Here is a 14760-nt window from a genome sequence, read left to right as displayed (position 1 = left end):
GGTGCCAGGGAATACAGGGTTTGGGAGGAAAGATAAGAAGGTCAGTTTTAGCTATATTAAGTTTGCGGTGACAGGAGGACATCCAAGTAGAGAATGTCTTGAATTATTATTATTATTGTTATTATTATATTTGTTAAGCACTATTTTCCAAGCACTGTTCTAAGTACTGGGTTAGATATGAGGTAATCAGGTTGTCCCACATGGGGCTCACAGTCTTAATCCCCATTCGACAGATGAGGTAACTGAACTACCTCAGTTAATGTTGATTTTGTTAAGTGCTTACTATGTGCCAAGCACTGTTCTAAGCACTGGGGTAGATACAAGGTAATCAGGTTTTCCCACGTGGGGCTCACAGCCTTCATCCACATTTTACAGATGAGGGAACTGAGGCCCAGAGAAGTTGTGACTTGCCCAAAGTCACACAGCTGACAAGTGGCGGAGCCGGGATTTGAACCCATGGCCTCTGACTCCAAAGCCCATGGTCTTTCCACTAAGCCATGCTGCTTCCTCTGAGTTACCTCAGAGAAGTGAAGTGATTTGCCCAAGGTCACCCAGCAGACAAGTAGTGGAGCTGGGATTAGAACCCAGGTCCTCTGACTCCCAAGCCTGTGCTCCTGCCATTAGGCTGTGATGCTTCTCTGAAGGCAGGAAGAAATGCAAGAATTCAGAAAGGGGGAGAGATCAGGGCTGGAGATGCAGATTTGGGTGTCATCAGCACAGAGATGAAAGTTGAAACCATGTGAGTGAATGAATTTTCCAAGGGAGTGGGTGGAGATGGAGAAAAGAAGGGGACCCAGAACTGAACCTTGAGGGACCCCCACTATTAGGGGATGGGAGGCAGAGGGAGAGCCCATAAAAGAGACTGAGGATGAGCTGTCAGTGAGATAGGAGGAGAACCAAGAAAGGACAATGTCTGTAAAACCGAGGTTGTATAGTTTCCAGGAGAAGGGAGTGGTCGGCAATGTCAAAGGTAGCTGAGAGGTCGAGGAGGATTAGGATGGAGTAGGGGCTGTTGGATTTGGTGATGAGATCATTGGTGACCTTTAAGAGTGTGGTTTCTGTGGAGTGAAGAGGACAGAAGCCAGATTGGAGGGGTCAAGGAGAGAACTGGAGGAGAGGAATTTGAGGCAGCGGGTGCAGATAGCTTGCTCAAGGATTTTGGAGAGGAATTGTAGGAGGCGGATGGGGCAATAACTGGAGGGAGCCGTGGGGTCAACAGAGGGTTTTCTTAGGATAGGGGAGACATGGACATGTTTAAAAGCATTGGGTAAGAAGCCATTGGAGAATGAACGGTTGAAGATGGCAGTTAGGGAGGGAAGGAGGGAGGGGGCAAGTGTTTTGATGAGGTGCGAAGGGATGGGGTCAAATGCACAAGTGGAAGGGGTGAATTTTGAAAGAAGGCAGGAGATTTCCTCTGGAAATAGTGCTGGGAAAGTTGGGAGAATTGATGAAGAGGCAGGAGAGGGGAGGGACTGGATAGGGAAATGGGAGATTTTTGGGAGATCACACCTGATAATGTCAATTTTTTTGATGAAGTAAGAGGCCAGGTCATTGGGGGCAAGACGTGGGGAAGGCAGGGAGCCTGAGGAGGGAGTTAAATGTCTGAAATAACTAGTGAGGGTGATGGGCATGAGTGTCAATAAGGGTGGAGAAATAGTTTTGCCAGGCAGAGAGGATGGCAGAGTTAAAGCATGCAAAGATAAACTTGAAGAGGACAAAATCAGACAGCAACACTCTGCAGCTTGTGCACAGGAGCAAAGGAGGTCGGCTTTAGAGGCGATCCAGGGCTGTGGGTTAGTGGCACGAGAGTGAACGGATAGGGGAGCGAGTGAGTTGTGTTCAGTAGAGAGGGTGGTGAGTCAGTTTGGTCATCAAGGGAAGGTAGTTTGGGGACAGAGGCTAAATGGGGCATGATGATTTGAGAAACTTGGATTGGGCCAAAAGATTGGCAGCCTCTGTGGGGGAACAGGACAGATTTATAGGGAGGAGGTGTGTTGGAGAGAAGGCAGGTGAGGAGGTTGTGGTCAGATAGAGGAATTTCAGAGTTGGTGAGGGTAGAGATTGTGCAGTGGCTAGAGATGATGAGAGCTAGCGTGTGTCCAAGTTGGTGAGTGGGTGAGGTGGGGTGGAGCAGGAGGTCGGTGGAGTTGAGGAGTGATGAAAAGCAGGAGGCAGAAGGGTCATCAGGAACATCTGTGGGGATATTGAAGTCCCCAAGGATGAATGTAGGCAAGGAGAAAGAGAGAAAGAATGTGAGAAAGGAATCAATATGGTTAAAGGAGCTGGAGGTGGCACCTGGGTGGGGGTGGGGGTAGATGACAGCAACTAGAATCTGGAGTGGGTGGTAGAGACAGATAATATGGGCTTCAAAGGAAGAGAGAGAAAGGGATGGGGGAGGTGGAATGGTGTAAAAGCATAATTGGGGTGTGAGAAGGAAGCCAACACCTCATCCTTTCCCAGTGAGACTTGGCAAGTGGGAGAAGATGAGGCCCTCTCTGGAGAGAGCAGCAGGGGAGACCGTGTTATCTAGGGAGAGCCATCCATCCTCAAGGGAGGGACATCCTTTGTTGGCTCTCTGGTCACTGAGGGTGAGTGAGACTTTAGAAATTATCCCTGATGGGCCTCACGTTCTGCTTATCAATTGGGCTAGTGGGAGATCAGAAATGTTAGGGGAAGAAGGAGGAACAGGAAGGAGGCAGAGAAGAGACTGGTGGGGGAGGAAAAAGGGAGGTAGCTCGAGGAGGTGTTAGAAGCTACCCTCTCACACCCAGGGGCTGGAATGTTCTGTACTATTTATAAGGCCTGACTGAGGATGTGTTCATCAACTGGCAGGAAGCTAAATAAATACACTAATTGTTGAATGAGTCTCTTGTGCTGGGGAAAGCTGAGGGACCAGCTGAGGCGAGAACTGAATCGCTCCATCTGTCCCCAGGCAACCAACTGAGGGGGCGGCCATCCCAGGTGAGATGTGTAGAGCTGCTGAGGAATTCAGGACCGGCCTCCCTCAGGAACAAGGACAGGGAGTTGAAATCAGGGCAGGCTCTCTGCTCTCTCACATCCCCAACGCCCCCTCCGCATACATTCCCATCCCTTCTGCTCGGGCCAAAGCAGCGGGAGTTGTGGGGAAACTATTAGGTGGAAGAACTCAAAACTCTGCAATTGCAACTCTAGACTGTGAGCTTCCCTCACAGGGAATGTGTCTACCGACTCTGTCATATTGCACTCCCCTAAGCGTTTAGCACAGTGCTTTGCACACGGTAAGCACTCAATAAATACTATTGGTTGATTGACTGCTTCTCTCAGAGGGCCACTTGTGCTCTCAGCTGTCTTTAGCCCACTGAGGGTGTCCATGACATCAACACACACCTCTATCTTGCTTCCCAGTGACTGATGGCCTCGACAGTGGATGAGAGGTCTCTTTCTTTGTCAGTCCTTGAAGCTGCCATGCCTAAATTTAGGGACCCACAACTGGTCTTGAGCTGACACTGTACTGATTGAAGAAAATGCCCACCTTCCTGTTCTTGGGAGAGGTTAATACAGCTGCTAATGTATTAATCCTGGCCCCCACAAATAGTTAAACATGCCAGATGACAAACTGTCAAAAAGAAAAACAAAAAAACTCTAACTCAATAGTGTCCATTACTGATTTCAAAAAATCAGTCAAAAACTAAGCTTTTTACTCCTTCCCCTACACACTTTTTATACAATGATCTGCATATAGAAGATGCTTAATGGGTGTTTTAAGGCACCTAAGACAGAATTCAATACTACTTTTGGGTAAGTTTTGGGGTGCTGTGTTGGTGAAATAAAAGGTTCCTGTGATGACATGATTTCACATTTGATTATTGAAGGTTTGTTGTTTGATGACGATTTCCAGATAAAACAGATGGAAACAAAATAGAATGTCTTAAAATGATACCACAATTCATTTTTTTTTAACTAAATTCTTGCCTTTGCTTTTATTTTTACCTCTTTTTTCACTTCTTTGTTTTTGGTACAGCTTTGAATCCCTGCAAATAAAAAATTTTCTCTTCATAAAATAAATAAGTTAATTCCCCTTACAGTTTACAATTTTTTTTAAGAGGTAACATTACTTCTCCAAAAGGCCCAAGGAAGGGGCTGCAGCCCTTGGGACAGAAGCAGGTGACACACAGAATGTGTCCGTGGAGAAAGTAGGCAACAGCAGAAGAGGGAAAAGGGGGCCAGGGGCCAGCCTGGCACCCCTTCGTGCCATGGTCAGAATGGTGTTGGCTGGAGCTGCTATAGCCCGGGCATCTCCTGGGGAAGAATTTCTCGAGAGGCACCATTTCCCTTTTGAGTTCGAGCATTCCTGGACCTGCCAGACACGACTCCGAGACAACCCCCGAATCTTGGGCACGGGGAGCAAACACAGGCAAGCTTCCCGTCTCAATGACTTACATCCTTGGACCAAAAGTTTTCATATTTTAGGCAAACTTGGCCCAACTCTTCATGCCCCCATATCTGGGGCTTCAGGACATCCTTAAATGAATGAACTTCAATCTACAATGGAAACAATATAGTACAGAACTTCAGTTTCTTACAAAAATACAGTCTTATATAGTGCATCGGATAACCCAACTCACAAGCACCATGCGGGCCCAGCTACTTTCAAAAATAAGCTTCCCCTGCTACTCTCCGTCTCTCCCTTTCAAGGTGACACTACTGTTTCTAATGAGGTACTTATCTGCCCTGGGCCTAGCCTAGAGATCATGTTGTGCAGGTGGGTGGGTGAGGAGGGAGGAGAGGGGTGAGAGGGAGTGGGGTGGGAGGATGGCAGGTAGGAAGGGAGGTTGGGTGGGGGACATCGGTTTCCAACAGTACAGTTACACCTGGTTTTAGGCCTCTATTGCGCATGCTGCACAAACTACTCTCGGCTGCATTGATGGGTTGCTGCTTCCCCACACATGTGAGTAACTTGTGGGCAGGGAATGTGTCTGTTTATTGTTACATTGTACTCTCCCAAGCGCTTACTACAGTGCTCTGCACACAGTAAGCGCTCAATAAATACGATTGAATAAATGAATGAATATCTGGGTGGTAATTTCTGGGCCTAAGACTGGCTAGGAGGAATTTTTTGGACTTTTTGCTGAGCTTGAAACCAGGGTAGATTTCTAGGAAATTGGAGAGGCAAAAAGGGAATGGATGGTGTACTTCTGGGGCCGGAATGAAACTAGTTCTATCAAACCCAAACTGAGGCAGGGGAGCGTATACTCCACCCTCCGTCTGCCCTGTCTCTGGTTCATTCATTCATTCATTCAATCATATTTGTTGAGTGCTTACTGTGTGCAGAGCACTGTACTAAGCGCTTGGGAAGTACAAGTCAGCAACAGCCCCATGAACCAGATAAATGATAAAAAAAGCCTATTCTTGAGAATGTGAAGGCAGCTAGGTTTGGGTTAACTCCCCCTTCCCTTTTCTAAACAAGCTGGTCGCCTCTGGCCACATCCACTGCCCTTAAAGTCCTCCCCCTTCCCCCTTTGAGCCAGGGCTCCTGCTGAGATAAAAGCAGAACAAGGAGAGAAAAAACCCCCCATAAATTATTCTCCAGCCATAAAGAAGTTTGGTTTGAGGTGCTGGAAGAAGGCATCCGGAGGGAGGGGAGTAGAGAGGTTGCCATAGAAACTAGTTTTTGCAGCCGGCCTGCAGCACGGGGCCTGGGGCAGGGGAGGGAGAGAGGAGGATGAAGAAGGATTGGGACTAGGTCTTGGGGGTGAAGGAGTGTGTGTGTGGTGGAAGGGGGGCGGGGGTCCTTTTAGGATGATCCTTTGGGCTTCTTCCTGTGCTGAGGAAGCCTCCATCTGTCTCTCTGGGGCTCAGCTGCCTCCAGCTCCTCACAGAGCCAAATCTGAGGTGGCTCCAGAGGTGGAAGATGCTCTCTGGTTTTGGCACAGGCTAGAGGCTTTGGGGAAAGGCCCATATGATACCAGCCTGGGCTCGGCCGGTTGGCCACTGAGGGAGGCGGCAGGCACTCAGATTAAGGGTGGTCGACTCTGGAGGTCGGATTGTGCTATGGCTTCTGATTCAACTTCCTAGAGACCCTCACGGTGGTCTGAAATGAGCATGGGGCAATTCTAGGCATTTCATTCACTTCGGGTCATCTAGGGTACAGCTCAGGCAGCACAGTCTGGGAGGGAGTTCTCGTCGGACGTTTAGTGCAGAAAAACTGTGAGCTCGGGAAGGCACAGAGAGTTGGAGGGTAGGGGAAGACCCTGTGGAGTTGGAGCTGTTATAGGGAGGCCCACATCAGTCCTGATTTGTTGGGGGAGAGGGATGGGGGAGGGTCTCACTGTGCCTCACCAAGTTGGTGTTTGCAAAGGCCACATTTGTGCCCCCCAAGACACTGGGGAGCCTAATGTGTGTGTTGGGGGGGGGGTCGGGCGTGACCCCAGCTACACTGCTCTGGAGGAAAAGGATGTCACCCTGCGCTAACTGCTTCTTGCCTAGCGACCCACTATCTCTTTGTCCTTGCAGTTTGGATTTTCTTCCCTTGTCTCTAGGCTACTGCACCCTCATAAAGGAGGTCAGGGGTGGCGGGGGGGGTGGCGGGGAGTTGTATTTTTAAGGGAATCCTGGGGGGGGTGTCTCCCCTCCAGCCCCACCTTCCTCCTCCCCTGTCCCCCACCACTCCACTACGTAACCCAGAAGGTGCCCCGCTCCTCCAGCAAGCTGACAGAGCGGTTGGTGAGGGTGGCCGGGTCCAGAGCCAGCTTGTAGCCGAAGAGGCGCATGGCCGGCCCACAGGCGCTCTGCACCACCTGGGCCAGCTTGAAGGGGATGCCGAAGCGCCATTTCTCGAACTGCTCGGAGGAGTTCTTCTGAGTGGAGTAGATGCCGCTGCCATCCCGGACGGCCTGTGTATTCTGCACGATCCATTCCTCCACCCGGGGTGTGAGGGCGATCCCGGCAAAGCGGTACATCTCCCGCACCCACTGCAGCGGCTGGCGGGCCACGTCCTCGTAGCGCACCAGCATGTAGCGGCCCCGTAGCCAGGCCGGCCGGCTCAGGCCCAGCTCGGCCGACAGCCGGATGGTCTCGCAGTTGCCCCGCAGCCGCTGCACCTCGTCGTCCCGCAGGCGGGCCTCCCCCTCCGCAGCCCACCTCTTCCAGGTCTCGTACTTGCCCGCGAAGGCCACCATGCGCGAGGCGAGCACGGCCCGGGGGTCCCGCACCAGCTGGATGATGCGCAGGTCCAGGCGGGGGTCCTCCACGAGGGGCCGCAGGAAGTCCAGCTGCCGGACGCGCACGGCCTTGAGCGCCATGTGCTCCTTGCGGCGGCAGGCCTCAGCCGCCAGGGTCAGGTTCAGGGGGCCGCAGCGGCGGTCCCTGCAGTGGTACTTCTCGAAGACCTTCTTGACAAAGGGCGTGCAGACGGGGTCCTCGCAGAGGGAGCGGCTGGACCCCCGGCGGAACAGGAACTGGGTCAGGTGGTCCTCGGGCGGCGGGGTGATGAAGGGCTCCAGCACGGAGAGGTCGCAGAGGAACAGTTGCTTCACGACATCCCGGTAGACCAGGGCCGAGCCGGCCGCGTTGGCGCCCCCGGGCTCAAAGGTCACCGTGCGCTCGATGTGCCACAGCGGCTCGAAGAGGTAGAAGATGTTGCCCTGCTGGTTGAAGAACTCGCCCACGAAGGAGGAGCCTGTCCGCGTGGTGGCCATGAGGAGCACGTGGCGCCGGGGCCCCGGGGGCGGACCCCCCGCCTCGCCGCCCAGCTGGAGGCTCATGTTGCGGAGCTGCTGCTGAAACTGGGAGAAGGCAGAGTCCAGCTCGCTGAGGGACAGGAGGGATCCGTTCTCTGGGAGGGCCACGGCCGGGTCGGTGCCGTTAGCATCTGCCAGGGGCTGGGGGACCTGCTTCAGCTTGTCTGAGACTCTGGAAGCACAAAGGGAGGTGACGTGTCACTGCATGGGCCCGGGCATGCCGGGATGCCCTCTTCCCTCTGGGGAACCCCCCAACCGCACTGGAAAAGAACTAGTCCTGTGGGAGTGTGGAGGCTGGAGGGGGCAGCGGGGCCTATTGGAAAGGGTACGGGGCTGGCGGAGCGGACGGCTGGGTCCCAGCCCCAGCTTTGGCCCTTGCTTGTTGCCGAGGGACCTTGGGCAAGTCATTTAACCTCTCTGAGCCTTGGTTTCCTCATTTTTAAAATGAGTACCCAACACCTGTTCTCCCTCCCTCTTAGAGATGAGGCTTTGGTCACTTGGTATCCTCCCCACCCTCAGCCTTTTGGGCACTTGGTATTCATCCCATCCTTATTCCTTTGAGGACTTGGTATTCACCCCACCTTTAGTCTTTGCCCAAAAGCCACAGATCCAAATGCACAGATGACATGGAAGGGAGAGGGAGCCAAGGAAAAGAGGGTTTGATCGGAGAAGGCCTCTTGGAGGAGATGTGACTTTAATAATGCTTTGAAGATGTGGAGCGTGGTGGTCTGGAATATATGAAGGGGGAGGCTGGGGGAGGATGTGGGAAAGGGGTTGGTTGCAAGATTAAATCAGGGCATAGTGAGTAACCTGGCTCTAAAGGAGTGAAGTGTGTGTGCTGGACTGTAATAGGAGATCAGGGAAGTAAGATAGGAGGCAGTGAACTGATTGAGTGCTTTAAAGCCAAAGATAAGGAGTTTCTGTTTGTTGCAGAGGTGGATGGGAAACCACTGGAGGTTCTTGAGGAGACGTGTGGGGAGACATGGACTGAACATTTCTTTAGAAAAATGATCCATGCAACAGAGTGAAGTATGAACTGGAATAGGGAGAGACAGGAGTCAGGGAGGTCAGCAAGAACTCTGCTGCAGTAGTCAAAGCAGGATAGGATAAGTGCTTGAATCAGAGTAGTAGCGGTTTTGGTGCAGAGGAAAGGGTGAATTTTAGTAGTGTTGTGAAGGTAGAATAGGCAGGATTTGGTGACAGATTGAATATGTGGATTGAATGAGAGAGATGAATCAAGGACAACACCATGGTTATGGGCTTGTGAGATAGAGAGGATATTGGTACTGTTTACAGTGATGGGAAAGACAGAGGATCGAAGAGGTAGAAGAACTTGCCTATAAAGGAAGAACCTGTCTGCATGGTAATAATAATAATAGTGGCATTTATTAAGTGCTTATTATTTGCAAAGCACTGTTCTAAGTGCTGGGGAGGTTACAAGGTGATCAGGTTGTCCCACAGCGGGGCTCACAGTCTTAATTCCCATTTTACAGATGAGGGAACTGAGGCACAGAGAAGTGAAGTGACTTGCCCAAAGTCACACAGCTGACAGTTGGTGGAGTCGGCATTTGAACCCGTGACCTCTGACTCCAAAGCCCGGGCTCTTTCCATTGAGCCATGCTGCTTCTCATGGTAGCCATGAGGAGCACGTGGCTCCTCATAAATATGATTTCTGAGTCGATTCATATGATTCGTAAATCCAATGAATACGATTGAAAGAAAGGGGAGGACAGGATTTGGGTGGGAAGAGGAGGAGTTCTGTTTTGGACATGTTAAGTTTGAGGTATCAGCGGGACATCTAAGTAGAGATGTCCTGAAGGTGGGAGGAAATGCGAGACTGCAGAGAAGGAGAGCAGTCAGGGCTGGAGATGTAGATTGGGAATCATACACATAGCGACTGTAGTTGAAGCCATGGGAGTGAATGAGTTCTCTAAGGGAGTGAGCATAGATGAAGAACAGAAGGGGACTCAAACCTGAATCTTAAGGGACCCCCCACTGTCAGAAATTGGGAGGAAGAGTACTCTCTCTCACTTCCCTTAGCTGATTTTTTATTTTTATTTATTTATTTTATGGTATTTGCTAAACTCTTACTATGTGGCAGGCACTGTACTAAGTGTACATACACGTTAATCAGGTAGGACACAATCCATATGCTATGTGGGACTCAGTCCTAATCCCCATTTTAACGATGAGGTAACTGAGACACAGAGAAGTTAAGTGACTTGCCCAAGGTCACACAGCAGACAAGTGGAGTAGCTGGGATTAGAACCCAGGTCCTCTGTCTGCCAGCCCCACACTCTAACCATTAGGTGATGCTGCTTATTGTAGCTGATGCTGTTCCTTTTAATATTCTTGTGCGGAAGGGGAACAGAGAAGGCCATGGAAAGGGGAACTTCAGCTGAGAAAGTGTGAGATCACAGGGAGAGACAGTTTCTCAAAAAGGTAGAAGCCCTTTGCTCTGCCCTTGTACCCTGCCTACAGGCAGCCTGCACCAAAAGAACCCAGACACAGGATAATTTCTTCAGGGACAGATTCCTCCCCACCCAGCTCTGCAGGATTCTCCAAGAGCCAATTCCCCAAGGGGGATCAGGTTGGGGGATGGTAAACAAGCAGCTTCCCAGTTTTAGTTTTTGGAAAAGTCTCTCCCAATCCCTTTCCCCATGCCCCCCACTTGCCAAGAGACCAAGAGTGCATGCAGGGAAGCAGTGTAGCCTAGTGGAAAGAGCACAGACCTGGAAGCCAGAAGACCTGGGTTCTAAACCTGGTTCTGCCATGTATCTGTAGTGTGACCTTGGGCAAATCAGTTAACTTCTCTGTGCCTCAGTTACTTCATCTGTAAAATGGGGATTAAACCTTACTCCTGCCTAGACTGTGAGCCCCATGTTGGGCAGGGACTGTCTCCAACGTGATTAAATTGTAGCTACCACCGGTGCTTAGAACAGTGCTTGTAACATAGCACTTAACAAATACCAAAATTATTACATAAGACCCCGTCCTTGCCTTGGGCCAGTTCTCATAGCTTTGGGTTATTTCTCGAGACCTGGGGTCACCCTGCACAGACTTGTTAGGCTCACACGAAGAATGAGAGAGGCTGATAGCTGAGGACATTTTTCACCCTGCCTCCCAATCAATCAATCTTATTTATTGAGCCTTTATTGTATGTAGGGCACTGTACTAAGTGCTTGGGAAAGTGCAAAACAACAATATAACAGACACATTCCATGCCCACAGTGAGCTCACAGTCTAGAGGGGGAGACAGACATTGATATAAATAAATAAATTGCAGATATGTGGGGCTGGAGGGTGGTAAATAAAAGGAGCAAGTCAGGGCAACGCAGAAGGGAGTGGAAGAAAAGGAAAAGGGAGGGCTTAGGGAAGACCTCTTGGAGGAGATGGACCTTCAGTAAGGTTTTGAAGGAGGGGAGAGTAATTATCTGATGGATATGAGGAGGGAGGGTGTTCCAAGTCAGAGGCCGGACATGGGCGAGAAGTCACTGGCGAGATAGGTGAGATCGAGGTATAGTGAGTAGATTAGCACTAGAAAGCAAGAAGTCGGTGGCGAGACAGACATCCCCATAAATAAGGACTAGTGGCGTGCTCATTTCCTACCTTGATATGATGTTGTTTTCCTTCTCAATGATGACAAACGCTACTACCACAACAAAGAGAATGGCATATTTGCTCTTCATTCTCACGCTGTGGAGAAGTTCCCAGAAAAAGCAGGACCACCTGTGTCCTTTGTCCATGGGGAGAGGTGGAGTGGCCCTCGGAGAGCTCCTCCCCAGTGAGGAGCCCCGGGAGGCTATGGGGAAGGCATCGCTCAGGACTTAGCTCGTCATTTACTGAAGGATGTCACTCTTGACCTGGAGAGAGAAAGGGAGGGGGGTCAAGCCAGTCTCGTCCATTAACATTGGAATCTACCCAAGACTCTGTCCTTCCAAGGGCTCGCTAGAACCATGGTTCCTTTCTATCTGGGACTGAGACAAATCTACCAATGGGAAAGATCTCTGATAGATTGAAGGATAGCAATAATAAAGTTAATGGTATTTGTTAAACACTTACATGTGCCAGGCACTGTTCTAAGTGCTGGGGTAAATACAAGGTAATCAGGTTGGACGCAGTCCCTGTCCCACATAATGATGATGATAATCATGATAATAATAATAATAATAATAATGGCATTTGTTAAGCACCTACTATGTGCCAGGCACGGGTAAATACAAGGTAATCAGGTTGAATGCAGTTCCTGTCCCGAATAATAATAATAATGATAATGCTTAACAATAATAATGTGTTTAATAATATAAATAATAATATGCCTAACAAATACCATAATGATAATAATAATAATAATTCTCTGGGATTTCAGAGAAGTCTGGACTTAAAAGATGATGTGGGAAGAGTCTGAGACTGAAAGAAAGGAGAACAGGGTTCTAGCCCCAACTCTGCCACTGTTCTGCTATGTGACCCTGGGCAAGTCACTTTTTTATGGTATTTGTTGAGTGCTTACTACGCTCCAGGCACTGTATTAAGCGCTGGGGTAGATAAAAGCTAGTCAGGTTGGAAACAGTCCATGTCCCACATGGGTCTCAGAGACCTAATCCCCATTTTACAGATGAAATAACTGAGGCACAGAGAAGTGTTATAATAATATAACAATGATAATTATTATCATTATGGTATTTGTTAAGCACCTACTATGTGCCAGGCAATGTTCTGAGCACTGGGATGGATACAAGCAAATTGGTTTGGACCCAGTCCCTGTCCCACGTAGGGCTCACAGTCCTACGCTCCAGGCACTGTATTAAGCATGGGGTAGATAGAAGCTAGTCAGGTTGGAAACAGTCCATGTCCCACATGGGTCTCAGAGTCTTAATCCCCATTTTACAGATGAAATAACTGAGGCACAGAGAAGTGAAGTGACTTGCCAAGGACACACAGCAGACAAGTGGCAAAGTTGGGTTTAGAATCCAAGTCCTTCTGACTCCCAGGCAATGTTCTAGCCACTAGGCCATTCTGCTTCTCTCTGGGCCTCTGTTTCCTCATCTGAGGGATGGGCATCAAAATGCTTGTTTCTCACTACATCACTGGGATACTGTGAAAGAATAATTGGCAGTGTTGTTAATGTGCTTTGGAAAAGTAAAGTATGATCTGAATTCAATGTGGTATTATTATCATTATAATAATATGGAGAAGCAGCTTGAGAAGCAGTGCGGCCTAGTACATAGAGGCCTGGGAGTCAGAAGGACCTGGGTTCTAATCCCAACTCTGTCACTTGTCTGTTGTGTGACCTTGGGCAAGTCACCTTAACTTCTCTGTGCCTCAGTTACCTACTTCATCTGTAAAATGGGGATTGAGACTGTGAGCCCTACGTGGGACATAGACTGTTTCCAACCTGACTAGCTTCTATCTACCCCACGCTTAATACAGTGCCTGGAGCATAGTAAGCACTCAACAAATACCATAAAAAAGTGACTTGCTCAGGGTCACATAGCAGAGCAGTGGCAGAGCCGGGGCTAGAACCCTGGTCTCCTTTCTTTCAGCCTCAGACTCTTCCCACATCATCTTTTAAGTCCGGACTTCTCTGAAATCCCAGGCTCCAGAGGCCTGATTGGGCTAAAAACAATGGATCAGAGCAGGCCCCGGAGGGAGGAGAATACGGGACAAGATATTAAAAGAAAAACACGCTCAAATGGGTCCAAGAACTGTTTTGCAATTCCACACCCCTCCTTCAGCCAGCCTCCCCCGGGGTCTTACTGCAGAGGCATGTGAAAACCAGGAGCTTAACTTGAGAAAAGTTCCCTGCTTAAACTGACGCAAATGATTCCCCCTCTAGATTGTAAGCTTGTTGTGGTCCGGGAATGAGTCTGTTATATTGTTATACTGTACTCTCACAAGCTCTTGGTACAGTGCTCCGAGCACAGTAAGTGCTCAATAAATACGATTGACTGACTGATTGGCAAATGGCCCAAGACTCAGAGTGTTTCTGGCAGGCAGCTCTCAGGCTAACTCCTCAAAGCATTCTATCCTAGCTGCCAGAGGAGCTGCACATCTGGAAGGCCGGTGAGCTCTGCACCATGGCTCTGTCTTGAAAGACACGGATTTCCTAGCTTCATTTCATATCACCCAGGAGAAACTACTTCTCCAAGTCTTCCCTGACTTCCTCCCATAAGTAGAGCACGGGCTTGGGATTCAGAAGGGCCTGGGTTCTAATCGCAGCTCTGCCACTTGTCTGCTGTTTGACCTTGGGCAAGTCACTTCATTTCTCTGTGCCTCAGTTACCTCATCTGTAAAATGGGGATTGAGACAGTGAGCCTCACGTGGGACAGGGATTGTATCCAACCCGATTTGCTTGTATCTACTCCAGCACTTAATACACTGCCTGGCCCATAGTAAGCGCTTAACATACACCTAATTATATTCTGCTTCTGTCCTGCCCCGGTCCTGTTGCCCCTTACAGTCCCATCTCTGTCTTCTGTCACAAGCCAGGAGAGTCCCAAGCCTGGCTCCTCTCAAGCACCAGCTGTTTAAACGATGGAACCCAGGAAGCCAGAAAAGGGAAATTCCAAGGAGGAGTTGGGTAACTCTCAGTTTAGTCCTGTGCTCTTTCCACTGAGCCATGCTGCTTTTGGATAGTGTAGTATAGTAAAAGATAGTCTGCTTAGTATAGTGGATAGAGCACAGGCTGGTGAGTCAGAAGAACCTCTATTCTAATCCCAATTCTGCCATTTGTCTACTGGGTGACCTTGGGCAAGAAACTTCACTTCTCTGTGCCTCAGTTACCTCATCTGTAAAATAGTAATTAAGACTGTAAGCCCCACGTAGGGTATGAATTGTGTCCAACCTGATTAGCTTGTTTCTAACCCCAGTGCTTAGTATAGTCTCTGGCACATAGTAAGCACTTAACAAATACCATAAAAGAAAAAGAGACACAGGAGGGGAGGAAGGAGTTAAGACTTCACCAGCACCAGCACCCCAAAATCTTTCCTGAGGTCAAAATGGTGCCCCCACACCTGCACTTAGTCTCTTAGGAAGTAGAGAT

The 14760-nt window shown here is 49.5% G+C and overlaps 1 protein-coding gene across 2 annotated transcripts in view; it reads right to left on the bottom strand.

The window, feature by feature from the left end:
- Positions 1 to 3945: 3945 nt before the first annotated feature.
- Positions 3946 to 14760, bottom strand: part of CHST3 (carbohydrate sulfotransferase 3) — a 63127-nt gene continuing 52312 nt past the window's right edge. Inside the window, exons 2-4 of one of the 2 annotated variants that reach the window (XM_038744290.1) lie at positions 11328 to 11581; positions 6660 to 7890; positions 3946 to 4521 (exon numbers count right to left, since the gene is read on the bottom strand). In XM_038744290.1, coding sequence (XP_038600218.1) covers positions 4408 to 4521; positions 6660 to 7890; positions 11328 to 11464 — 1482 coding nt within the window. In that variant the 5' untranslated portion in view covers positions 11465 to 11581 and the 3' untranslated portion in view covers positions 3946 to 4407. Of the gene's footprint in view, positions 4522 to 6650; positions 7891 to 11327; positions 11582 to 14760 lie in introns of those variants that run through there. The other variant, XM_038744291.1, reaches the window with a different exon arrangement.

Source organism: Tachyglossus aculeatus, chromosome 3 (genome assembly GCF_015852505.1).
Source record: "Tachyglossus aculeatus isolate mTacAcu1 chromosome 3, mTacAcu1.pri, whole genome shotgun sequence".
In the NCBI taxonomy this organism is placed as follows: domain Eukaryota; kingdom Metazoa; phylum Chordata; class Mammalia; order Monotremata; family Tachyglossidae; genus Tachyglossus; species Tachyglossus aculeatus.
The sequence above is the reverse complement of the archived record's forward strand: the minus strand, read 5'-3'. Positions and strand labels throughout refer to the sequence as shown.